The sequence below is a fragment of the Phycodurus eques genome, chromosome 2, assembly GCF_024500275.1.
Source record: "Phycodurus eques isolate BA_2022a chromosome 2, UOR_Pequ_1.1, whole genome shotgun sequence".
NCBI classification, from domain to species: Eukaryota; Metazoa; Chordata; class Actinopteri; order Syngnathiformes; family Syngnathidae; genus Phycodurus; species Phycodurus eques.
The window spans coordinates 42,171,418-42,196,143 of NC_084526.1; the positions used below are offsets into that span (position 1 = coordinate 42,171,418).

Sequence of the window (24,726 nt, forward strand, 5' to 3'; positions counted from 1 at the left end):
GCTAGCTGTGTTAGCCGCGATGCTAACTGGTCAAGAACAAACTTAGCTATTTAGTTAAAAAGAGTCAAATGTCTTTTACTGATCATTTGAGAAGCGGGGTGGCATTGGTTGGCGAGACACATTCCATTACGGCTGAAAACACTGAAGAGATGTGACAAAATGGAAAACAAGACTTCGGAGTGGCTGTTTGCTCCGGCATACATGCTAGCTGTGTTAGCCGCGATGCTAACTGGACAGAGAACAAACTTCCACATTCCATCACATTAAATCAATCAAAATACGGTACTTTCAAAACGATATGTTAATGTTCAATACTTGGTCGGGAATCCCTTTGCTTTAATCACTGACTCGATGCGCCGTGGCTTTGACGCAATCAGCCTGTGGCCTTGCCTGGGAGTTCTGGAAGCCCAGATTTCCTTGATGCTTGCTGTCAGTTCTTCTTTGTCTTTGGGTCACCGCGGTGCCCCTCATTTTCCTCGTGATAATAGCCCATAGAGTCTCAATGGGGTTTAGATTCAGCGAGTTGTAAAAAATAAACAAATAAATACTTGAAATTGTTTCAATGGTGGGCCCTGAAATCTATAATCTATGAAAGTTTAACTTTTGAAATGGAATTGTGGAAATCAACTTTTCCATGATATTTTCACGATTTGGAAAGGGTCTGTATATGTCCGTAGTCTGAGATAACAGATCCAAAACTCAACTAAAAAGTGCCACCAACTGAAAGTTGTCAGAATCGGCGAATGGTCCCAAAAAATGCTGATAATGACGCTTAGCTTTACTGAAATACGTTTCAGAATCTGCACTTTTTCTTCAGTAAAAGAGTTGAATCCCGCCTTACTTTCACCACAAGTATTTTCTACTGTACTTCTACCCAAGTAGGGTGAGTATTTTTGCCACCTCTGCTTTTGTACATGAATACTTTTCAGAGTCGGTGCTTATTATTATTATTATTATTATTATTTTATTACTCGAGTAACAGAGTTGAATCAGTACTTCGAGGTGTTTTTTTGTTTTGTTACTTTTTGTTTTTGCCACCTCCGCTTTCGTGCGTACACGTCGCGTAGTCCGTAGTTTTTTGTCCGCGTGAGTACTTCTGCTACTGGTTATTATTTTGGAGTCCAGCATAGTAGACGAGCCCCCTCCCCTCCCCTCCCCTCCAGATCCTCATTGCCCACATTCCCACCCGCTATGGGGCGAGGCACTTTTTTTCTTTTTTTTGGGTCGCCTTTAGCCGATTTGCGCTCTTAGCTGCGATCCACCAAGCATGTGGACGATCTATTTGTGCTCAGCTCTCGTCGCGGCTGTGCCCCTGGTCGCAGTGACGCTTCACCGCCTTTTCCCGTATCTCCGGGCGGATATCTTGTACGTCCGAGATCTTGCGTGGTTTCTCCTCAAGTTCGCGAGGAGGAGAGCCGCCTTCTTCGCCTTGGACCGCTTTTTGGAGCAGGCCGCGGCGCGTCCGAACAACCCCTTCGTGGTGTTCGACGATGACGTCTACACGTTCGCGTCGACGGATCAGAAGAGCAACCGGGTGGCCAACGCGCTCCTCGCGCACCCGCGATACGCAGCCGGGGACCCCGTGGCCCTGTTCGTGCCCAACGAGCCCGCCTTCATGTTGACCTGGCTGGCCTTGGCTAAGCTGGGCTCCCCGGTGGCTCTGCTCAACTCCAACATCCGCAACAAGTCCCTGCTGCACTGCTTCGGCTGCAGCGGGGCCAAGGCGCTCATTGCGGCTGCAGGTACGCCGCAAGGGATCCTGCACGCTCCCCCCTTGCAAGGCCTCCTCCTCCTCCTCCGTAGCCTACATTTTCAACCAGATTTGTTCCATGAAATCGGATTCGGTTTTACAATAATACTTCATGGGTTTAAAATAATACTCAACTATTTACACTGTCATCTCGGGAAAAGTTCAGCGTAAGGAGTCTCTGTTGCAAAGCGGCACGGTTGCTTTCACGACAAGAAATACGTTCACACTCGAGGGGCAGCAATCCATCAATTATTCGAAAATTGATGCATCAAATGAATTCACTTTGACCATCGCTTTACCATTTATAAAGCCATTGTTTAGCTCGAAATTGTCCAAACTGGCTGAGAGTAAATATTCTTTGAGCTCCGTAGTCCTCCGTCAAAGCGGGCTGATTATCTTTTGCGTTTAATCATCTGATTTCACTGTAGAAAACATTGTTCAATATTTCTGGCCCATTTTCTGACATTTTATGGACCAAACCAATCACTGAATCATCATCAATACATGGAAGGGGAAAAAACCAAGTCGGTTCAATCTATTACAAAACTTTATTTGCGGCGGGAGTGCGACTAACCGACAATTAACGTCGTGGAACCAGAAGCAGGCTCAGACGTTCATGCAGTACATCAAGCCCGTCGCACGAAATACTCCAGCTCTCATTTTCAATACGGTACTCCGTTACTCCCACTCGTGTGCTATTGCTGAGTTGTTTTATTATTATCACGGGGATGGAAGTTAAACATTGTGACGCTTTTGTCTTCAATGTTACTTTTTTTTTAGGATTATGAACGACGTTCTCTGTGTGAAGGTTTCATAACATGGAGTTCTGCCAGGGTGAGTCTGCAGTCACGTGAACGTGTGGAATCCAGAGTCCCGCATATGACTGGGAAATGAAACAAATCACGACTCTTGTAGAGTTATTGAATATGGCTTTAAAGTAGTTTTAATGCAATATAGGGTGTGACCAGCGTCCTGCCTGAATATTTCTTTTTGGGAACCTAAATAAATATTTGAAAATGATTAGTTGTACTTAAAAGTGAAATACAACTGAACTGTACTTCAAAATGTACCTTACTGGATTAAAAAACAATCCAAAGTTTGAACCCGCTCACGTTATAGACAGTTTGAACATCTAATTCTGTGATTCTTTTGGATACCACTAGAGGAAACGGTACGCTGCAACGCTTTGACATTCGCTGCTGTACGCCGTCAGTCATAACGTTTGTTGTTCGTTTGTTTGCTTGTGGTTGATCGTTATCTGTGATAGCCTATGTGTCCCGCAGAGCTGAAGGAAGCGGTGGAGGACGTTCTGCCGTCTCTTAAAGAGCAGGGAGTCCTCGTGCTCCTGATGGTCCAAAGCTGCGACACGCCTGGCATCGAGAGCTTCTCTGATAAAGTGGATCGAGCGTCCGACGCCGCCATTCCGTCCTCGCTCAGAGCACACATCACATACAAAAGCCCTGCGGTTTATATTTATACATCTGGGACCACGGGTACTAAAAGCAACTCCCTATTTACTGCACCCAGTATGCAAACCATTGAGGTAAATTGTGTTTGCGATGTGTTGCAGGCCTGCCCAAAGCGGCGGTGGTCAACCAGAGCCGCCTCCTAATAGCGCTGGCGGTTTTATCTGCAAATGGTGTTTTTCCCAGTGACGTCATTTACCTCAACTTGCCTCTGTACCACACAGCGGGATTCTTCCTAGGCTTTATCGGCGCCATTGAGACAGGTGAGCGCGCCAAAACAAAAACCTCCTGCGACACCTGCACTTCTCAATCGGGCTTGATTTACATTGAACGTCTTCGTGTTCGGTCCTGATCGAGTGCCCGAGTCAGATTCTTTTTCACTGAATAAAGCTTTTGGAATGACTCAACTAAACCGTAGTGAACATACGGTGACGATTCCACTCCATATGTTATCCCTTTTACACCGCCATCACTTATATACAATCTAATCAGAAGGACTTTTGTTTGTGTGAATTCAATTTTAGTTGGAAAATTCCTGTATGTCACATTCCTTGAGACCGCTCAACCCACTTTTGACCGCAGAAGAGACGAGCAGCTGCGTTCGCTGGCGTCCCACCCCGTGACGCCAAATAATCGACAACAGAGACCGTGCTATACTTGTCACACTGCAGTCACGATCGTTGTGCGAATCCAGTACGTTTGGTCTGTGACAGACAAAACTACATTCGGAAAAGCAAATCATTTTCAAGTTCACCCGTAAAGATTAGAGTACATTGTAGGCGCATGCTGAAATTTCACCCGGAAACCCACGATGCCCAAAACCGTTTATCAGAAGTGCCGAATCCAATGCCGGATTCATTAGCAGATTGACAGATCCACAATTTGTCCTTGTCAGAAAAAGGGAAATGCTGTACTTCCTGCCTTTCCACCTGATACTTTATAGTTGCAGAACATTTTCTGCAACTATAATCCAAACAAAGGAGTCTTTGGTCACAGAAAAGAAATAATCTGAACGGAGCTGATTCAGTCAACACTGGATTACCTCCACCTTCGAAGACCTTTTTTTTTTTCTTAATAGGCTAAAGATCACGCTGTTATCACACAGGCACATGCGCAGTCTAACATTTATGGGGTAACTACAATCTGTAGACGCTGGTTGATTTGATTTCCTATTATAAAAATGGAATGTGTAAATGGAATTAACCAGCTCCTACGACCCCTACTGATAAGAAAAGCGATGTTTTAACACAATTGAACACTCAACTGTCATATGGGTCATTCCACGGATGTGGCGAAATGTTACGAGCAATTATTAACGGCAAAATACATGAAAAGGCATCAAATATTAACACACAGCAGTATCGTCGGTATCAACATGTAGATGTAAAATAATATTGTCACGACAATTTTCCACCTCCAATTATTTTGCAATAAACCATGTCAAACGCATTTTTGCGGTTTTTCGCCGAAGTGAGACATTTTTGCGGTCATCGACGGAAATAGGCACAGTGTGAAAAATATCGGCAAAATCATGCAACCGCTTCGCCAACATCTGCTAAAGGGCGCGCCTACCACGCAACAGAAGATAATGACGTTCCGCGGCGGGATCTCTTCGAGGCCCTTATTAGAAATAGGCATCGGGCTCGTAACTTTGTCGGTCACGACGCGTTACGAGCAAGCGGCCCCTCAATTTCAGAACTGTAGACAAACAACCGCCCTTTTTCGACGGCTATTTGGAATTGATGCAATAATCTCCAAAAATAATCATCGAAGGATCAATCAAATGCTTCCGAAGGAGTAGGAGACAACATTGACTTCCAAAAATCAGACGTCCACTCATAAGTCAAATTTTGGCTTGCAACGCATAGCAAAAACCGGTCAGGCGATGACTCGTAACTCGAAAAATTTGTAAGTTGGGGCCCTCGTACTTCAAACTGCCACTGTAATTCTAAACTACAGCGCCTACTATAAATAGGAAGCCCATAATATGATATAATACGGCCCAATATAGCAGTCAAAATTGGGTGTGATGACGTGATGTTTGTGGTCTTGTCTTTTGAGGGTCCACAATTATTTTAAAGAGGAAGTTTTCCGCCTCCCAGTTCTGGGATGACTGCAGGAAGCACAACGTTACAGTCGTGCAGTACATAGGAGAAGTGATGCGCTACCTCTGCAGCACACCCAAGGTAAGGTTAGGATTTGACACTTTTTCTGCATAAGTGAATGTGATTGATTTTTATTTTTTTTTTCTTATGATTGTAACAAATGCAATATTTTTCCTTTGAATTTTTATCTGACACAGGCTCTTTCTTTTTTTTTTTTTTTTTATCTAACTATCGCACTGTGAGAATTTTCATATTCCCGGAATAGGAATTTTGGGGCTTTCAAGCTGTTTATTGCCAGTTTACGGTCAAACTAAACGAGTTACACGTTGTGTCTTTAAAACCATCTCACAATTTTGCCTGAGAAATTCCCGCTAACTGAATGCTAACACACAAAACGACATAGACGGGCTAACTAATAGTATTCATGGGTGATTCTCCAACTACAGTCAAGTTTGGTCATGACATTTTTCAGAAAAACCCAACACATTTTTAGAAATATTTTGATTTTCTCTACTTAATCACAATGTGTAGAAACATTCACAGATAGTGGTTGGAATGAAATGACATAAATATGCGATAGTTTTTGCCATTTTAGTCTAGCATTCAGAGGGAAGCATCATTTCCATCACACCACAAAAAAGGGCTTTTTCAAACAAAATGACCAGCAAAAGCCATGCTTTCAAAACATTTCATGACATTTCACACATAGATGTACCCGAATGTATAATTCTACTTATTTTAAGCATTTAAAAGATATTTTCTCATCATCTAGATGACGAATACCTTTTTACTATTTTACTGAAGCCTCTCAATCAAGTTTTTACAGTTTTTCCAATCCCAGACATGAATTGTAACCATAACTGCATAACTTCCCAAACTCCTAAATATTATTTGTGTAGCGGTCTTCTTATTATCACCCTTGTGTAAAAATATGTGTTGTGACGGACATGACATTGCGTGGTGGAAAAGACGGCACGTGTTGGAAATGACGTGTGACACAGAGCATTGCTGAACATCGGTAACTTTTATTGTCCTGGACGTGTTGTTTAAGGGTTAAAAAAATAAAAAATAAACATGCACATTAATCAGAATGCGAGAACATTGCTCCTTCTCTTTTTGCGCTGAAGCCTACGAAAGTTGCAAAACTAGGGCTGGCAGTTGGAAGCAAAACAAACATTCCTTCATCTCTCTGTAATTAGCGATTGAAACCTTTAAGCAAACTGCCGAACTTGCATATGGATTGATTCCTTTATCCGTGATAATCCAAGAGCAGAGCATATTTCTGCCCAAAGTGTGGGATCCAGCATCTCGTGCCTCTTTGTCACTGGTTGAGGCTCTGGGACCAGTCTCAGAATATTTTCACGTTGGTACCAGATTATGTCCCCTCTCATTGGCCAGAAAAAAAAAACGTTTTTCTTTTCAGCTATCAGAGCCAACATCCCGTATAATGGCGAGGAGGAGAGCCGCCTTCTTCGCCTCGTCATTTCCATCACAATAAATAAAGTGATGGAAATGACAATGTTTAGCATTTCTTTCAAAATCTCCGAACATATTCGCATCCGAATCTCTGTTTTAGAGTCAGCATAAAATCTACTCAAAATACACAAGAGCAAAAATGGCATTTTTTTCTCATTATTTGTACATTCAAATGAAATGTGAGGTGTTGAAATGAAAACTTGCAAAACTTGACCTTGATTTTTGTTCTTGTTTCCCTCCCTTCCTTCCACGGAGCTAACACTGCTAACGCTGCTGTCCTGTCACGTGACAACTGATGTGCGTGCAAGTTGTCAAAGGTTTAAAAAAAAAACTAAAGTGAAAAGTTAGTTACACTTTGTGGTGTGTGGTGGAAATGACAGTGATCCCTAAGGACAGGCGTTCTTTTTATGAAAAATAAATAACATAATAATATATCTTGCAAGCACAAGATATATTTCATTAAAATAAGGAATTTCTGCGCCATTTGTCAATAAAGTTACTGTTGAATCAAATTTAATTTCAGTCTTATGAGGGACTGAGAGTCCAAAACCTGGCCAAGGGACAAAGGACATAGAGCAAAAACACTATATATAGAAATGTATTTTTGGTGAATTCGTCTTTGTGTCGAGTAAGTGCAGCATGAATAAAAAAAATGACCAACGTGTTTTTGTTTATTCTTATTTCTGCCTGGGGCCCAAATTCTTAGATTGAGAATCACCCTCGTGTTCGCGGTGTTACGACCCTTTGAGCAATGGAGATTTGAACGCGAAAAGTGAAGCAACGCCTGTCGGCAAACAATATCACATTACACATCACGCGACATACATTTTTATCCGAGGCGAAAAACGAGCGGTGTATAACTTTTATTGCCGCTTACTGAGTCAGTTGTGAAACCTCTGTCTGTATTATACTGCCCCTGGTGGCCAAGGTGCACACACCGGAAGGAGCGCGAGGGCTGGAACGTATGACACGAATGGCATTGCCATTCGTTTCAATGGGGCAAGATGATTTGAGATGCGAGCTTTCTTTTGAGTTACGAGTGCGGTCACAGAATGAATTTGACTCTTAAGTCAAGGCACCGCTGTTTCAGCTTCTCTACTCGTTTGAAGGTTTTCCTTCACAGCAAAATGCCAGCTGGCACCAAAGTTGCCTGAGTTCAAGCTACGTTTATCGTTTTGTTATCTCTAAAGGAGGACGGGGAGTAACTGCACGCGGCACACCCGGCACGAAGAGATAAAAGGAAAAGACAGAGAAGGCATGCTCACCGCTTTAGCGACATGATTTGTAGGACAGCGAAATACCACAATAACTCCTCAGGTGGCACAGGACACGTTTAACGGAAGTCTGGCTGCAACCGTGGACAGCCTTTAAGAACAGAAGTATATTCATGTCTATATGTTCATTTGGGCTATTTTGCACCGTAGAGTGCCGAGAGTGCTCATTTCCATCTTTGAGAGATGGGCACAATAAATGTTGCATGAAATGTGTTTTTAATCAATTTAGCGTTGCGAACACACTATATAAGCCATTATATCGCGATATACACTATGCCAGTGTATAACAGTCAAGGGATTCCATTTTTACATTGCTAGAAATGTATTCCCAGACCTTATTAACTCGAAGATTTGATCAAAACACAACCCCTCACCTCGTATAATTCCCACTTGGTGGGAGAAAGATGCTGACATTTCATTGGCAGAGCTTTGTGGGCACCATGCCTCCGCTCTGCTTGAAGTACCGTATCGCATGTTCATTTTTTATTTTTTTTTGCAGGTCCTGTTGGAGAGAAGTTTCCAAATCTGCACATTCCCACTGCCGCAGCTCATCACAGCTGGCTTACCAAAATAGAAATCGTTAAATCTCGTCTATCGGGTTCCGGCCTTCTGCGTCAGAATCCTGGCAGGGGTTTGAACAGTGTGATTCCGTACGGCTTACGTGTACCGTAACTATCAGCGTCCCCTTCTTCACGATAATGTCATCATTTTAAAACGAATTGACTGTATTTAATCGCACTTCTCAGCTTCTCATGCACGGCCATTCAGAGTATCGAGTTGCGTCACATGCGCTGGAGCTTCAATTCAGCACATGACCCTGTATCGGTTGTATCTGGTCACCGCTCGGAATAGACGCTGGCCTTTACCCGCGAAGACCATATCGAGTAACATGTCTCTCACGGAATGTGAGCGGTCACGGGCTGCAATATTTTTGGTGTACTTTTCGTCGGTTCAGTGAAGTTGCTGGCCTGCACTGGGTCCTGTCACGTAGGCGAATATCCAAACGTGTGTTTACTCGCCAAGAAAGGCGCACGACTGCATTGTCATCCGAGCGCCGAGTGCCGCTACCACGCCGTACTGCATTTGGTCCTGACTCGCCGGCACCCGCAATGTCGTAACCCTCAACCAGTGATCTCCAGTTTTTGCCCTGGGCATATACGCGAGACGCCTACTTTGAGCAATATCCTGCATCAAATTTGAAAATCGTGGCTAAGGTCAAAGGTCAAGATCCAGCAAGGATTACTTTCAAATGGTCTTCTTCAAATGTTTAGGGCTTTGGCTAACCCAGTGATTTGTAACGTTTGGTACGGGCTCCCTCTAGTGGTACATAAAAGAAACACTGTGCCTAAGTCCCGTTCACTTGTGCTGCTGATAATATAATTTGCTTATGACACAGCCCACAATGCTATTTTTAAAAAAAGTGTGGGTGTCAAACAAAATTGCGGGGAGTCGCCACACCCACATCCCCCATGGGTGCGACGCCCCTGACCAACACTGCAACAACTACAACTAATTATAATCATGAAAATTGCTTTTATATAGTGCCTTTCTAGATATGCAAAGAAGCAAAGAAACTATTTGCGAAATAAAATAGAAACAACATTTTTCAATTGTGGCTGCATCGAAATTGCTGTTGAAACTGACTGAATTACTGTCCACGCTTTGACATGCAGAGAGAAAACGACAAGGACCACAAAGTCAGACTCGCCATTGGAAACGGAATCCGAGCGGAGATATCGCGGGAGTTTCTGAACCGCTTTGGGAACATTCAGATCAAAGAGTTTTATGCTTCCACTGAGGGAAATGTAGGATTTATCAACTATGCGGGGAAGATTGGAGCCCTTGGAAGAGTCAACTTTGTACACAGGGTACGGAAATATGGATGCAAAGTGCACACAGTATATTCATACTGTATGTGCGTGTATACCACATACAGTGATTCTCAAAGTGTGGTATGTGCACCATTAGAGGTATGAAGAATCACTGCCCAACTAGAGTTCTGTTGTATTGAACTTGGGTTCAATACATTTTGTATTTCATCTTTAAGAATGGTTTTTGTTTTTAAACATTTATTTAGGCACCATTTTTAGTGAACGTATCCGCAGTGCATTTGAATGAAATCACTTTAAGAACTTTTTTTTACAAAAATTATTTCGGCATAATTTTAAGATAACTTACAGCATATGCAATACATTTGAATTAGAACACTATTTAAGTAGTTTTTTTTTTTTTTTTTGCTTTCCTGTGTTTAAGCACAGTGCATAAAATTAACGTGGCATATAATAACAAGTATACTTTTTGGGAATAAAATGGCGGTCTGGTTTTTGACGAGCACTTGGGCCTGCTAAGTATTTTTGTGGCTGGTACTTGTTAAAAGTTGGAGATGCATTTATTGTCTTCTTTTTTCTAGAAACTGTTTCCATACAGTCTCGTCAAGTATGACACAGAGTGTGATGAGGTGGTTCGAGATGCTAACGGTCTCTGCATTGAGGTACCGAAAGGTGAGCAAAACTCATCATGAAAATGTGACCTCAGAGCGATCAGTATTTAACACCATTGTATACCATAATGTTTTTATTGAAGGCGAGACAGGACTGTTGGTTTCCAAGATTACCAACATAGCTCCTTTCGTTGGCTACGCCCAGAATGAAGAGCAAACTGAGCGCAAAAGACTCCGTGACGTTTTGAAAAAGGGAGATCTGTACTTCAACAGTGGAGACCTTATGAGGATTGACAAGGACAACTTCATTTACTTTCAGGATCGTGTAGGTGACACATTCAGGTACAGCAAGTTATTTTTTTTTTTTTTTTTGCTATTTAAACCTTCCACTTCACCAAGAAAAGTGTAAAGGAAAAGACTCACCTGAGACAGCAATCAAACTTGAGTTCTCCAATAACAAATGTTCATCGGACTTTTCGCGCTGGTCACCTTTTGTTCCTAATCTTTGTGAGTTCGTTCACAGGTGGAAGGGTGAAAATGTGGCCACAACTGAGGTTTCTGACATCCTCACACTGACTGATTGTCTCAAAGAAGCCAATGTTTACGGGGTCCAAGTACCAGGTACTGAATAGGACGATTCACCATCAGAACCAGAATCATCTTTATTTTGACAAGTATGTCCAAAAAACACACGAGGAATTTGTCTCCGGTCGTTGGAGCCGCTCGAGTACGACAACGGACACAGAACACTTTGGAGACATAAAGACATTGACAAAAAAAAAGGGTTGCTAGTTATCTGGTAATGCCGGTACAATTCTTTTTTTTTGGGGGGAGAATTGTGCAAAAAGATGCAGAGTCCTCTCGCACTTAGAGCAGTTCGAATGACTGCAATGACCATTGTGCAAAGGGCGCCGAGACTTCAAGGAGTGTATACAGTTTAAAGTGACTAGTAGGCGCGATAATCTGGGACAATGTCGATTGTGCAAATGTTGCAGATACTCCTCAGCCAGTGTGCAAGTGGTGCAGATGCTACTCTGGCATGAGTGGCTACTACTACGACTTGCCATCTATTTTTCGACATTCACTCGATTTGTCCTCCTCACGCACAGATTCCGCTAGATTCATTTCGATTTATTTTTTTTCGGGAAGGAAAAAAAAAAAAAAAGGTCAGGTCAGCGGTACTCGATCAATTTTCCACCACTCAAAAGTATCCTGGCACCAATTATTTACATGATGAATTAGTCTGCTGTATACTTCAAGGTTTTTTGTGACTTTTAATGAGCGGAGTGGCCTTTGTATGTTTTGTTCAGGACATGAGGGACGCATAGGAATGGCCACCGTCACTGTGAAAGAAGGGGCCCGGTTCGATGGAAGTCAAATATATAATCATGTGGTTAGCTACCTGCCTGCGTATGCTAGGCCACGCTTTCTAAGGATAAAGGTAAGTTTCATTTTGTCTTGTGGAAGGTCTCTGGTTTGCATTTGTACGCAGCTCATTCTTATCAGAGCACATAGTAGAAACTGCTGCTTGCCAAAATTTGGTGAGTCACTTTTTTTTTTTCCCCCAACCTTGATTGACTGCTTCAAAAAATAAAGAGCATGTCTTAGTTTATGTTGAGGTTTTTTTTTGTGTGTGACAGTAACCTCTTGGAAAAGTAATTTCATCCCTCTTTTTCCACTACTAGTGCCACTTTTGGCCTACTAGTACGACCTTTGGATGGATATTAAGACTATTGAATACATGTAAGACTGTGTCTTTACTAGTAAAGCTTTTTCCACTATCGCCTTCCACCAACGGATGACATTTCAGCACACTAGTGAAACAACTTTGGCATACTAGTAGAACAATTACATGTTACAAGGGAAGCCAGAATGTCCACTCGTTGACAACTGTGTGCTACTAGTACTACTAGTGCCATGAAATTCTATTGCTAGTACTAGTATCACACAGATGTCAACATAGTTTGGGCTCACTAGTATACTAATATATGGGCCTTAAGCTCGATATCAGGTTAGGGTTGCTTCTATCATAAATGTGGAAATGAAATTGTATTAAAATGGGAAAAAAAACGTTTTTTTTTTTCTCTCTGATTAGCGTGCGTGATACAAAAACTACTATTTGAGCCTTGTAGTGTTACAAGTGCAGCACAGTAGTTTACTAGATAGGTTTAATCGCGTACTGTGGTTGGCCAAAAATGGAACGAGTGTGCCATAGTCGTTCTACTCGTGCGCTGAATGGTTTTGCTCGTGAGGACAAAGAGAAAATATGGAATAAAAGCTCAAACTGCTTTCCATACATAGTATTGCTCAATGTGAGTTTTGTTATCATGTGACAGAACGTCTGTTGTTGTTTTTTTTTTTTGGGGGGGGGGGGGGGGTTAAACTCATTGTAGGATACGGTGGAGTTGACGGGGACGTTCAAGCAAATGAAAGTGAAGTTAGTGGAGGAGAATTTTGATCCAGGACGAATCGAGGACCCCCTGTACATCCTCGATGACGAGCACAAGAGTTATGTGCCTCTGACAGCTCAGGTCCACAGCGCCATCACAGCAGGAACCATGAAGCTCTAAACCAGTTCTCCCGTCACTGTGCTGGCTTTGCAGTGTGACTGCAGAGGTACTTATATTGAACATCCAGCTCAGGGATCCTTAAATGCCTTTTAACAATGAATGTATGGGAAACCGTGTTGGAGTCCTGCTCATTACGAGCAGTGAATGGAAATAAATTGTACATTGCATATAACATATACCAGCAAGTTCTCATGAAAAGTCAATAGTTTACTTGAAAAGTGATGCCCAGTAATTATGTTTACAGATTTGCTTTTGATCAATCTCCACATTGTGTTGAAACGGACGGCATCCGTCAGCGCATGCATCAGTAAAGATTATAAGATGCACGCGTGCATGTGTCATCGGGCCGCAGCGGCGCGTTGAGATACAAGTGACCCGACGTACGGGTTTTTCGAGATACAAGCCATCGTTCAGATGATTTTGATTGGATTTTTTTTTTTTTGCTTTGATTCGCGAGTGCCAACTTGAGATACGAGCGCTGTATGGTGGCAGCGACTGAACTCGCTTCGCAACAAGCAAGTTTTGCAGGTATAATTAGTCAATATTTTTTCTAAAAAAGACTTCAAGCAGTCTGAGTTGATGTTTAATGTCAAACTAAACATAAAACAAAGACAGTTACACACTGTGTATTTAAAACAACCACATAGCTTGGCCTTTAGCATAATGCTAATGCAAACACACACTGTAATAAGAAATGCCATAGTCACAGGCTAACGATTAGCATCTATCTGGCGCTGTTCTCACGCTTTAAACTACAGATATCTGAACACAAATGGAGCCGCAACAGATTTAGACAGACAATATAAATACAAGCATATATTCTTTATCCTCTGTGAAGAACAACTAATATTGCTGCCATACTGAGAAACCGAGACTGTCTCTATGTACAGCATATTCGTATGTCTGCATTATACTGCCCCCAGGTGGCCAAGTCTCGCTCACCATATTGTGCATTGGAAAAAGTGTGGTCAAAACTATATTTTTTAATTCTCTTTAATAATGTCATTAAATTGTTTTATATATTATAATATAATGGTGATTTTTAATTTTTTTCTTCTCACTAAATGTTTTATTTTTTTTGGGGTGAGTTTGGGACAGATTAATGGCATCGTAAGTGTAAAGAAAATGATCTACACGCTTGGGGGGGAAAAAAATCATTAGTGTTCCTGTGCTAAAGAAATGAGACCCACAAAAGTTTATTCCGTGACCATTGTCGGGGTTTCCCGAGCGCTAGCAACAATTTTGTCCTCATGTGTGTATGCAGTATATTGATACATTCAAACATTGTTTTCCGAATGTATATTGTTGTTACATATATATATATATATATATATATATATACATATATGGATATGGAAGCATGTAACCAATAAATACCTGGCATGTGTTTTTCTTGGCCTGGGTCAGTGAGTACCTTTGGAAATGTTGTGTGGTGGGAGTAAATGCACTAGGTGGAGACAAACACGCACGCGCGCGCACACACACACACACACACACAAAATACAACCTCGAGCTGGGGAATGGGCATAACGTTACTTGTATCTTTTTTTCAACTTTGTTGAAAGGATGAATGAACGTTTACTGGTCTCGCCACAAGACAAAAACAATGGGCACGTGCAAAGGGTGGGCTGCACTATTAAGTTGTTGTTGTTTTGTTTATTCTTATTTTATGATCGCCATCTGCTGCAGTTGTCACGCTGCAATGTATTAACTATTCATTTAACCTACGCTTATCTACAACATACTTGTCGACATTTAACAGTGCGTTAAAATATAGGCGTTTGATCCATTCATGGGGAAATCCGTTTCCTGGTTCCATTAGAATTGGCATTTGAAAAGTTGACATCGTGAGACAATCATTGATCAACCGCCCGTTGCGACAAGACAATTGGGAGACTGGAGGAGTCACAGAAAGGCAGTGAAATTTCCCAATTGGAAAATCTGCGTTCAAAAGCATAGAGGTTAGGTTAGCTTAAGTTGACTTGTAAAGGTGCCGGTGCATTTTAGGTTGAGTAGAAGAAGGAAGAAAAAAAAAAGGGGGGGGGTCAAAGTTCAATGGGCGCAAAGTCTAGGTTGTGGTGTTTTTATGTTCATCCGTGCGCCGCTCCAGTACACACTCTCCATTCGATCAGCATGCTGGCTTATATTTTATACACCGCTTTGTCGGGCTTGGCCGTCCTTCCGTTTTTACTGTACTGGCGAAATCGCTACTTGCTGCACGATCTGCGATATGCGATCACCGCCGTCGGAATCGCCAGACGGCTCTTCCGATCCTCCACCGAGAAACCCTTTCGCAGCATTCTCGACCGCTTCCTGCAGAGCGCGGCCGAACGGCCGCACAAGACCTTTCTGGCGTTCGAGGAGAGCAGCTACACGTACGCGCAAGCCGACCGGGAGAGCAACCGCGTGGCCGCGGCGCTGTCGAGCGCGCTGGAGCCGGGAGACGCGGCGGCCGTGTTCGTGGGCAACGAGCCGATGTTCGTGTGGCTCTGGCTCGGCCTCGCCAAGCTCGGATGCACCGCCGCTCTGCTCAACTGCAACGTCCGCTCCAAATCTTTGCTGCACTGCTTCTCGTGTTGCGACGCCAAGGTTCTGCTCGCGGCGGCCGGTAAAAGCGACGACAACCGCACGACGCGGCCAACACTACGAGTCCCAGAATGCAACATCGTAGAGTAGCGTTTACTTGGAATCTACGTTTTAAAACGAAACAACCCCCCGCCCCCCCAAAAAAATTGATTTATACGGAAAGAAAATCGTTTAAATCGATTTTTTTTCCGTATAAATCGATTTTTTTTTAATTTATCAGTTAAATGTATTATTATTATTATTATTATTATTGAGAGCAAATTTGACAAGAAATGGTCAGTTTTAAAACATTATTGGTGCCCAAACTCGGTACTTAAAACGCCTAAAAACGTGTAGGCTACTGTGTTTGAAAATGTTCCTTTAAAAAAATAATAATAATCATAATAATACATCACAATTAAATAAATACATTTATTCGAATACCAATTTAATACTCTGATTACAGTAACAGGGTTGCAATTCAATACTCATGTTAGTTTGGGGCAGATTGCATTTTCGTTAGCTACTGTGCTAAATGGCCGAGAACAAACTTAGCTATATAATAAAACAATATTTATCAGCTACATAATACACAAGAAAAAACTGATATTAATGTGTTTTCTGATTTACGAGTAAGTTCAACTTACTTTTTAATGAGATACACTGTTTTATTTGTCATTCATTTGCTGTGTTTGGCACTGCCCTGTTAGATATGGTTCCCCCCCCCCCCCAAAAAAAAATAATGCTCAATAAATAGAATTGAATAATTTTTATTTGAATACTAATTTCATTTGAGTTTTACTCTCATTACGGGAGTAGGGCTTTAAAAAAAATGCTAATGTTTTTGCTGAAGAGTAACTGTAACAGAAACAAACTTAGCTACAATAATAATAATAATCATCATTTTTGTTTAAAACTATAATGTATATATTTGCAAGTTTGTCATCAAGAGGGTGAAGAGTAAAAAGCAATTTTTGCGGTTGCTCAAGAGCTACGATTTTAAAGAATATTTAGGTATTGCTTTGCACGTTTCTGTATTGTGTGCATTATTGAAAGTTTTGTTTTTTTTCTGGGGAGAGCAGTACTTCCGGAATGACCCACTTAAGTAGAAGAATAAAACAAAACAAATGGATAGCTACTGTATTGTTAACTCAACTGTCAAGTTAGGATGCAAGTTCAATCCAAGTGCCAAGGTTCAAAGGTCACGTTTCAGTACATTTCACGCGACTTGCATCGTTGCATTGTTTTACGTCGTCTAAAGTCTCACCTCGTGTTGTCCCAGAGCTACGAGGGGCCGTCGAGGAGGTGCTGCCTAGCCTGAAGCGGCAGGGCGTCCGTGTGTTCGTCCTCGGCGAGGGCGACGCGCCCGAGGGCACGGAGTGTCTCTCGGACAAGATTCGCCGGGCCTCCGACCGACCTCCGTCGCCCGAGCTGAGGGCCGACGTTAGCCCGAAGAGCCCCGCGCTCTACATTTACACCTCGGGAACCACAGGCAATCTGCTTGTTCTGTCCGAGCTTCTCGTGGAACCCGCGCGACTGTCCGATTTGCGGGAAAATGTCACTTCATTTGCAATGTCGTTATGTAGGGCTTCCCAAGGCAGCAGTTATTAACCACGAGAGGATCTGGATGGCAAGTTTTCTTCAGTCTGTTGCCGGCGTACGCTCAGACGATGTCATCTACATCTGCCTGCCCCTTTACCACAGTTCGGGCTTTCTCATGGGATTGTGTGGCGCCATAGAAAAAGGTAACCGGTAAAACCTTAAATGTTCAATCCCAGTCCGTTCGAGGAAGCTCATTTGTTCTTTGAAACATTTGTTGTTGTTGTTGTTTTTTTCACAGGAAGCAATGGCATTTTAAATGATCTGTCCTGAGTCTATAGCCACGAACCTCTCTAAATCCAAACCCCGGTTTCCGAATTTGACGATCTTTTTGATGTTCTCATTTTTACTTCTTCCACAGCTCTGCGAATGCGTTTTGTTGTGACAAAACTGACGGTGACACTGAGTTTATTATAGGACAAACCAACAGGTTTGTGACCTCAAACAACAAAGCAGTTTGCCTCTGGTCTTCACTGTTTGTATTTCAAAGTCCTAAACTTTCTTCGTTTCATACAGGCAAATCAGTTGCCTTTGGGCGAAATTCGTCCTTTTGAACTCCAATTAGGCCATTTACGTAAATCATATCGATCCGATGAGTTTTTCCCGGGGGTCACCGCCGCCGTCACTGACGTCATAGGCCGGTTCGTGCTCCTTGAACGCTGGCAGCTAGATCCATTCCACACATCAGAATCAGAATCAGAATCATCTTTATTTGCCAAGTATGTCCAAAACACACAAGGAATTTGTCTCCGGTACTTGGAGCCGCTCTCGTACAACAATTTACACAACACTTTGGAGACAAAGACATTGACAAAAAACAATTGTGCAAAAAGATGCAGAGTCCTCTAGCACTTAGAGCAGTTCGAATGACTAATATTGCAATAGACCGGTGCAATGACCATTGTGCAAAGGGCGCTGAGATTTCAAGGAGTGTATGCGGTTTAAAGTGACGAGTCGTGCGATCATCTGGGACAATGTCGGTTGTGCAAATGTTACAGATACCATCAACACACAGATGTAATTGTAAATATTCCTCCGCGGCGGACTCGTATGAGGCCAGAGGTTTCGCCTGTGCGCTCGAAGTCACAGGAGTTGACGAGACCAGGGACAAAAACTGCTGTTAATAAGTCACGGTGCTTTTACTTTTACGTTACAATGATCTAAGTGTCGCTCGCTACTTTTATTGATCAATTATTGCTTATTTATGAACTATTTCGTGCGCGAGAGTACGACTTCGCGTTCCGCACAGGGCGCTGTATGAGTCCAGTTGACGGGCTTGTGACGTTTTAGTCTAATTCACCAATCAAACGACACAAGAAAGTCACATGACCTCACACAATTACTTCCATTCGGCTTCCCGGACATCGGTATTTCAAACTAGATAAGCCTGCCACGCTGATCGTCGTGCGTTCGTGGCGGCCATGTTGGGAAGGTCGTCGTTACCATGAAGGCAACGGCGCGCTACTCTTGTTTACATTTAGACGAACAAAATCAACAGCGTTCATGTATTGCAGTATTTGTCTGGCGCTGTCTGCCCAAACGTGGATAGTTCAGCTCACTTATAACTTGAGAAAACACCGTGCACTAAATTTCAGATGTTTTTTTTTTTTTGTAGTTTTGACTGTGCTTACACACACACACACACACACACACACACACACACACACACAGCAACATCAAAATGTGTACATTCACATTTTATTTTGTAATTAAAAAAAATAATTATGTTCATGCTATGGTAAAAAAGTTGTACTATTTACTCAGTACTTGAGTAATAATTTCACTGCGTACTTTTTACTCTTACTCTTACTAATTTTTGGGAGGACTACTTCTTACTTTTGCTTGAGTGACATTATTGTCAAGTAACAGTACTCTTACTTGAGGACAATGTTTGGCTTCATTTATGTTAAAAATCAAAAAAAATCTCTGTGGTGCCTCGGGGGATCCGCCCCGGACCCTCCCTAAAATGTTTCTTTTTTTTGGTCACCTTTGGTGTTTGCATGTCTGTAGTTTGCAACCGTACTTGACTTGCCAGGATGTTACTTTATCATGCACATCTTCATCGCCAGGTATCACAGTTGTATTGAAACGTAAATTCTCCGCATCGAACTTCTGGAATGACTGCAGGAAGTACAATATTACGGTTATTCAGTACATAGGAGAGATTATGCGATACCTCTGCAATACATCGCAGGTAAAACTCCTCCATAGTTGTTATTGTTGGGAATATTACTTGTCTTTTCAACAGTGCTATCTCTTCCTCGCCCTTCAAGAGAGACAATGACAAAGATCACAAAGTCAGAATAGCTATAGGAAACGGGATACGAGCCGATACCTGGGTCGATTTCCTCCGACGGTTTGGGAACGTTTGCATCTGCGAGTGCTACGGAGCCACGGAAGGAAATGTGGGCTTTGTCAACTACGTCGGGAAAATTGGTGCTATCGGAAAAGAACATTTCCTCCACAAAGTAAGATTGAATACATCGATCGCTGCGCCCGAAAGATGCTCATAAATACGCGCTTAGTTGTTTTTTTTTCTTGTTTTTCCAGATGGGGTGCCCCTATGCCCTGATAAGGTACGACACAGAGAAAGAAGAGCCAGTCAGAGACTGCAGAGGATTTTGCATTGAAGTGCCCATAGGTGATCCATGCACAAAAATAGAACAGGTCCTTCCCACAACCCTCGTAACATTTCACTTTCAACTGAAGGAGAGACTGGTCTGTTGGTGTCCAAGATCGGTGCGAGGACCCCTTTCTCGGGCTACGCCAACAACAAGCAGCAGACTGAGAAGAAGAAGCTGAGGGATGTGTTTGTGACGGGAGATGTCTATTTTAACAGCGGTGATCTCCTAAGGAAAGACCACGAGGGTTTTGTCTTCTTTCAAGACCGCATTGGAGACACTTTCAGGTGTGTGAATGAAACAAACTTTGGTTATTTTCTACACTAGTCCAAAAAGGCAGGGGGGTGTGCGGGATTTGGCTTTCAGGTGAAATTTCAGAATGAACCCAAAATGCACTACGACCATTTCAGGGGAACTTCGTTTGACTTTCTTGAAACCTTTGAATGCACGTTAACCTGTTGTGAATTCTGTCATTCGGCTCTTTGTTAGCGCACTGTGAGTACGACAGCGTTGAACAGTTCGACATTCAAAAGTTCAGAAGAAATCAAAATGATTTCACCTTGAAAGGTATCGCGCAATTTAGATTCATCCTAAAATTTCACCCCAAAGCCCGAAACACTTATCGCAAATCACCTTTCCTCATTGAAATGACTGGAAATGCCTTTAATCCATTCCAGCCTCCTAGAGTAATAACATAACACCAATTAATGCTTCAATTCAATTCATTGTGCTGCTCCTTCTGTTGTGCCTGCCTTGGCAGTCGTCTTTTAAGAGGGTAAAGACATATATGCCTGTGAGTATTGGGATATTGTCTGTCTACATGTGTTACCCAACCGTTTTAGTTAAAATATAATTTTTAAAAGGTTATAACACAGCGACTATCGATGCTAATCGTTAGCCCATCAATGGCGTTCTCTATTATGTATTAGCATTAAGGGGCAATAGGGGCATTCGTAAGGCAAGTCTTTGGTCTGGCTCTGGACCCGAGCTCATCTCAGATGGACTGATGCAAAGTGGAAAAGTGTTCTGTGGTCGGACGAGTCCGCATTTCAAATCTTTTGGGAAATTGTGGCCGTCGTGTCCTCCGGGCCAAAGAGGAAAAGGACCATGCGGACTGTTATGGAAGCAAAGTTCAAAAGCCAGCATCTGTGATGGTATGGGGCTGTCTTAGTGCCAATGACATGGGTAACTTACACATCTGTGAAGGCACCATTCATGCTGAAAGGTTACATTAAGGTTTTGGCGAAACATACGCTGCCATCCAGAGCAACGTCTTTTTCACGGACGGCCCTGCTTATTTCAGCAAGACAATGCCAAAGCACATTCTGCACGTGTTACAACAGCGTGGCTTCGTCGTAAAAGAGTGCGGGTACTAGACTGGCCTGCCTGCGGTCCAGACCCTGTCTCCCATTGAAAATGTGCGGCGCGTTATGAAGCGTAAAACACGACAACGGAGACCCCGGACTGTTGAACAGCTGAAGCTGTACATCGAGCAAGAACGGGAAAGAATTCCACCTACAAAGCTTCAACAATGAGTGTCCTCAGTTCCAAAACGTTTATTGGATGTTGTTCAAAGAAAAGGTGATGTAACACAGTGGTAAACGTCACCCTGTCCCAGCTTTATTGGAACGTGTTGCAGCCATAAAATTCTAAGTTAATGTTTATTTGCTAAAAACAATCAAGTTGATCAGTTTGAACATGACATATCTTGTCTTTGTAGTGTATTCAATTAAATATAGGTCGAACATGATTTGCAAATCATTGTATTCTGTTTTTATTTATGTTTAACACAACGTCCCAACTTCATTGGAATTGGTGTTCCAACGAGGACACTAATTGTTGAAGCTGAGTCCATAACAGTCCGGATGGTTCTTTTCCCCTTTGGCCCGGAGGACACGACGGCCACAATTTCCAAAACCAATTTGAAATGTGGACTCGTCGGACCACAGAACCCTTTTCCACTTTGCGTCAGTCCATCTTAGATGAGCTCGGGCCCAGAGAAGCCGGCGGCGTTTCTGGGTGTTGTTGATAAATGGCTTTTCCTTTGCATAGTAGAGTTTGAAGTTGCACTTACGGATGTAGCGTCGAACTGTATTTACTGACATTGGTTTTCTGAAGTGTTCCCGAGCCCATGCGGTGATATCCTTTTCACGTTGATGTCGGTTTTCGATGCAGTGCCGCCTGAGGGATCGAAGGTCACCCGCATTCAAAGTTGGTTTTCAGTCTTGTCGCTTACATGCAGTGATTTCTCCAGATTTTCTGAACCTTTTGATGATATATTATTTTTCGCCACCTGTGCCAGCTTTTTTGGAACGTGTTACAGCCATCAAATTCTAAGTTCAGTTTGAACATTAGATATCTTATCTTATCTTATCTTATCTTATCTTATCTTAAACATGAGTTGAACATGAGTTGCAAATCATTGTATTCTGTTTTTATTTATGTTGAACACAACATCCCAACTTCATTGGAACTGGGTTTGTACATTCAACTTCAACTGGGAGTGATGAAAAGCCTCTTTTGTTTTGGGAAGAATTGTTCGCCATCCGTCAAAACCGCTGCTTATTGTGAGTTGAGTTGCTCGTATCTCAAATGTGCGCTCTCAAGTCAACGCAAAGAATCATCCGAATGACGGCTCGTATCGCTAAAAACTTGTAAGTCGGGTCACCCGTATCCCCGAGGCACCATATCTTCGCTTTGTTGTTTTATTATTACATTCCCGAAGTGGGCTTATTACACTTCCCTCTTGTAGGGCAATCCTGGTCGCAAAATCAAAATTAGTTTCTTACTCCCCACAGTGTTGTTCAGTGCCTATTTTACAATTAATCACAGATGGAAAGGAGAAAATGTAGCCACCACAGAGATAGCCGATCATTTGCTCATGGTGGACTGCATTGAAGAGGTGAATGTCTACGGTGTGAAGGTGCCAGGTAATATTGCACTGTCATCATCCTATAGATAGAATCGGGCCACGACCGAAAAAGCGTCTGATGGTTTTGCTAATTTTCCTACTACTACTTCCTACTACTAATTTTACTTTGGTATGAACACGAGCTTTTTTTTTTTTTTTTTTACTCTATTAGGACACGAGGGAAGAATTGGAATGGCAGCGCTGACCTTTGAAAGAAAACATGGACTTTGACGGGAAAGCTGTGTATCAACATGTCAAAAGCTACCTTCCTAGCTATGCAAGACCCCGCTTTATTCGCATTCAGGTAACCCCTATTGACAATATCATTGATATAGAGTAAAAATTCCGTTTTTATTCTCACTTGCGATACAAAATAGTTTTCCCTCTTGAATTAATTCGGGTAGTACACATTCTGCGAAGAAGCTACACACCCCCAAATCCAATGAATACAATGATTTGCCAATTCTTTTCAACTTTGATTCAATTCAATACATTTAAAGTTCACAACCGATATACTTTATGATTTTCTTTCAGAGATTTCTTTTGATGATTTTATGCACCGTAGATGAGGAAATCCCTCAATTCCTTGCAATTGTACATTGAGAAATGTTACTTTATCTTTCGATATACTGTTTCCAATTAACCTGTTCACCTGTGGACTATTCCAACCAGTTTATTTATTTATTTATTTGTATTTAATTTTGTGAGCATTCCTCAACTTTCCCAGCCTTTTGTTGTCCCTCTTGTAGCTTTTAATATTTGCAACAACAACAAAAAGAAATAAAAATAATGTTCATCAGTTTGAAGGCGATAGGTCGACAAGGATTTGCAAAGCATTGTATTGTGTTTTTATTTACATTTTACACAAAGTCTCAACTTCATTGGAATTGGGGGTTTGTAATGAAATCATGTTAGATGTCCGTATATTGCTGTTTGAGAACTCGCGAGCGTTGGCTTGACTTTTAAATGATGTCGGCAATCATATTGGCGTTGAAAAGATACACCTAGTGGTCGTCTTTCATGTGTGCGCGGGAAGCATTTCTGGGGGCCGACACCGTATTTTTAAATTACAGATGCCTGAAAAATCTACATCTAATCCACTAATTGCAGTAATTAAATATTTGTACTTCATTTCCCACAACTAATGACATACAGAAGAAGAAGAAAAACACCCACTTGTTCGAAAATGGTTTGCAACCAGTGTATAGTGATGTATTGTGATGTATTTTCCCGCAGAATGCACTGGAGGTGACCGGGACGTTCAAGCAGATGAAAGTGAAGCTGGCTGAGGAGGGCTTCAACCCTAGCGTCATCGAGGATCGTTTGCTTTTCCTGGAGGACAACCAAGGCTACGTCCCCATGACTCAGGAGATGTTCAGCTCCATAGCAGAGGGAAGAATCAAACTGTGAATCACTTTTGTCTTCACGACTCAAATAGCTGAGAAATCCATAGAATAAGCCACACAGTGATTGTGAAGCCTTCACATACAGCAGAGCACTTTTTTTACAATTCATTTCAAAGCATATAAAAGCAATATTTCATGGTTTTGTATTTTTCTTGATGAACATTTCAAAATAAGAATGCTTTGTTTTTGATAAAACATTATTATTTGTATTTCCCCCCCCCCCCCCCCAAAAAAAAAGATGTGTGATCATCCTTAACTCAGTGGTCTTCTAACTTTTTTACACCAAGAACCTCCTAAAAATATACTTAAATGCTTAAATATAGGGGAAACAATGGTACTTAAAGACCCTGTAAAGTGAATTCAGAGATTTGTTTCTAAATGCATTGTACATGTTTGAAGATAATTGCTGAAAACGGGAAAAGACGATAAAAAGCGATATTGCGTTAAACTGTTTTAAACCATTTCAGTCTTCCTGATTTTTGCGGGCGTGGCTCCAAATGCGCTGGGTGACGCACTTTGGAGTCCGGAAAGATTCCCCCCTCC

General features: G+C 42.1%; 2 protein-coding genes across 3 annotated transcripts; both read left to right on the plus strand.

The window, feature by feature from the left end:
• The first annotated feature begins 1,010 nt into the window (after positions 1-1,010).
• On the plus strand, positions 1,011-14,471 carry zgc:158482 (uncharacterized protein LOC100009650 homolog). Of its 2 annotated transcripts, XM_061670841.1 has the most exons (10): positions 1,122-1,742; positions 3,034-3,243; positions 3,321-3,479; positions 5,278-5,402; positions 9,745-9,939; positions 10,482-10,572; positions 10,655-10,853; positions 11,035-11,132; positions 11,822-11,952; positions 12,905-14,471. In XM_061670841.1, the coding sequence occupies exons 1-10, from the start codon at positions 1,268-1,270 to the stop codon at positions 13,079-13,081; spliced, it is 1,860 nt and encodes a 619-aa protein (XP_061526825.1). In that variant the 5' UTR covers positions 1,122-1,267; the 3' UTR covers positions 13,082-14,471. The 2 variants fall into 2 exon arrangements, with proteins under 2 accessions (XP_061526826.1, XP_061526825.1); XM_061670842.1 differs by lacking the exon at positions 12,905-14,471 and having other exon boundaries at positions 1,011-1,742; positions 11,035-11,185; positions 11,822-11,909.
• A 743-nt stretch (positions 14,472-15,214) lies between these two features.
• On the plus strand, positions 15,215-24,187 carry LOC133416664 (long-chain fatty acid transport protein 2-like). The gene is given in 11 exon segments (XM_061703662.1): positions 15,215-15,689; positions 16,929-17,138; positions 17,233-17,391; positions 19,315-19,439; positions 19,519-19,713; positions 19,796-19,886; positions 19,955-20,153; positions 22,699-22,796; positions 22,950-22,981; positions 22,983-23,081; positions 24,014-24,187. Coding segments are annotated over 11 exon segments (1,857 nt in total).
• Positions 24,188-24,726: the final 539 nt, after the last annotated feature.

What these genes read in the sequence shown, in the direction of transcription:
- zgc:158482 (XM_061670841.1), top strand. Translation starts at nt 1,268, where the DNA reads ATGTGGACGATCTATTTGTGCTCAGCTCTCGTCGCGGCTGTGCCCCTG. An exon ending in TTACGGGGTCCAAGTACCAG is followed by an intron (nt 11,133 to 11,821) that starts GTACTGAATAGG and finishes TGTTTTGTTCAG; the next exon opens with GACATGAGGGACGCATAGGA. An exon ending in CACGCTTTCTAAGGATAAAG is followed by an intron (nt 11,953 to 12,904) that starts GTAAGTTTCATT and finishes AACTCATTGTAG; the next exon opens with GATACGGTGGAGTTGACGGG.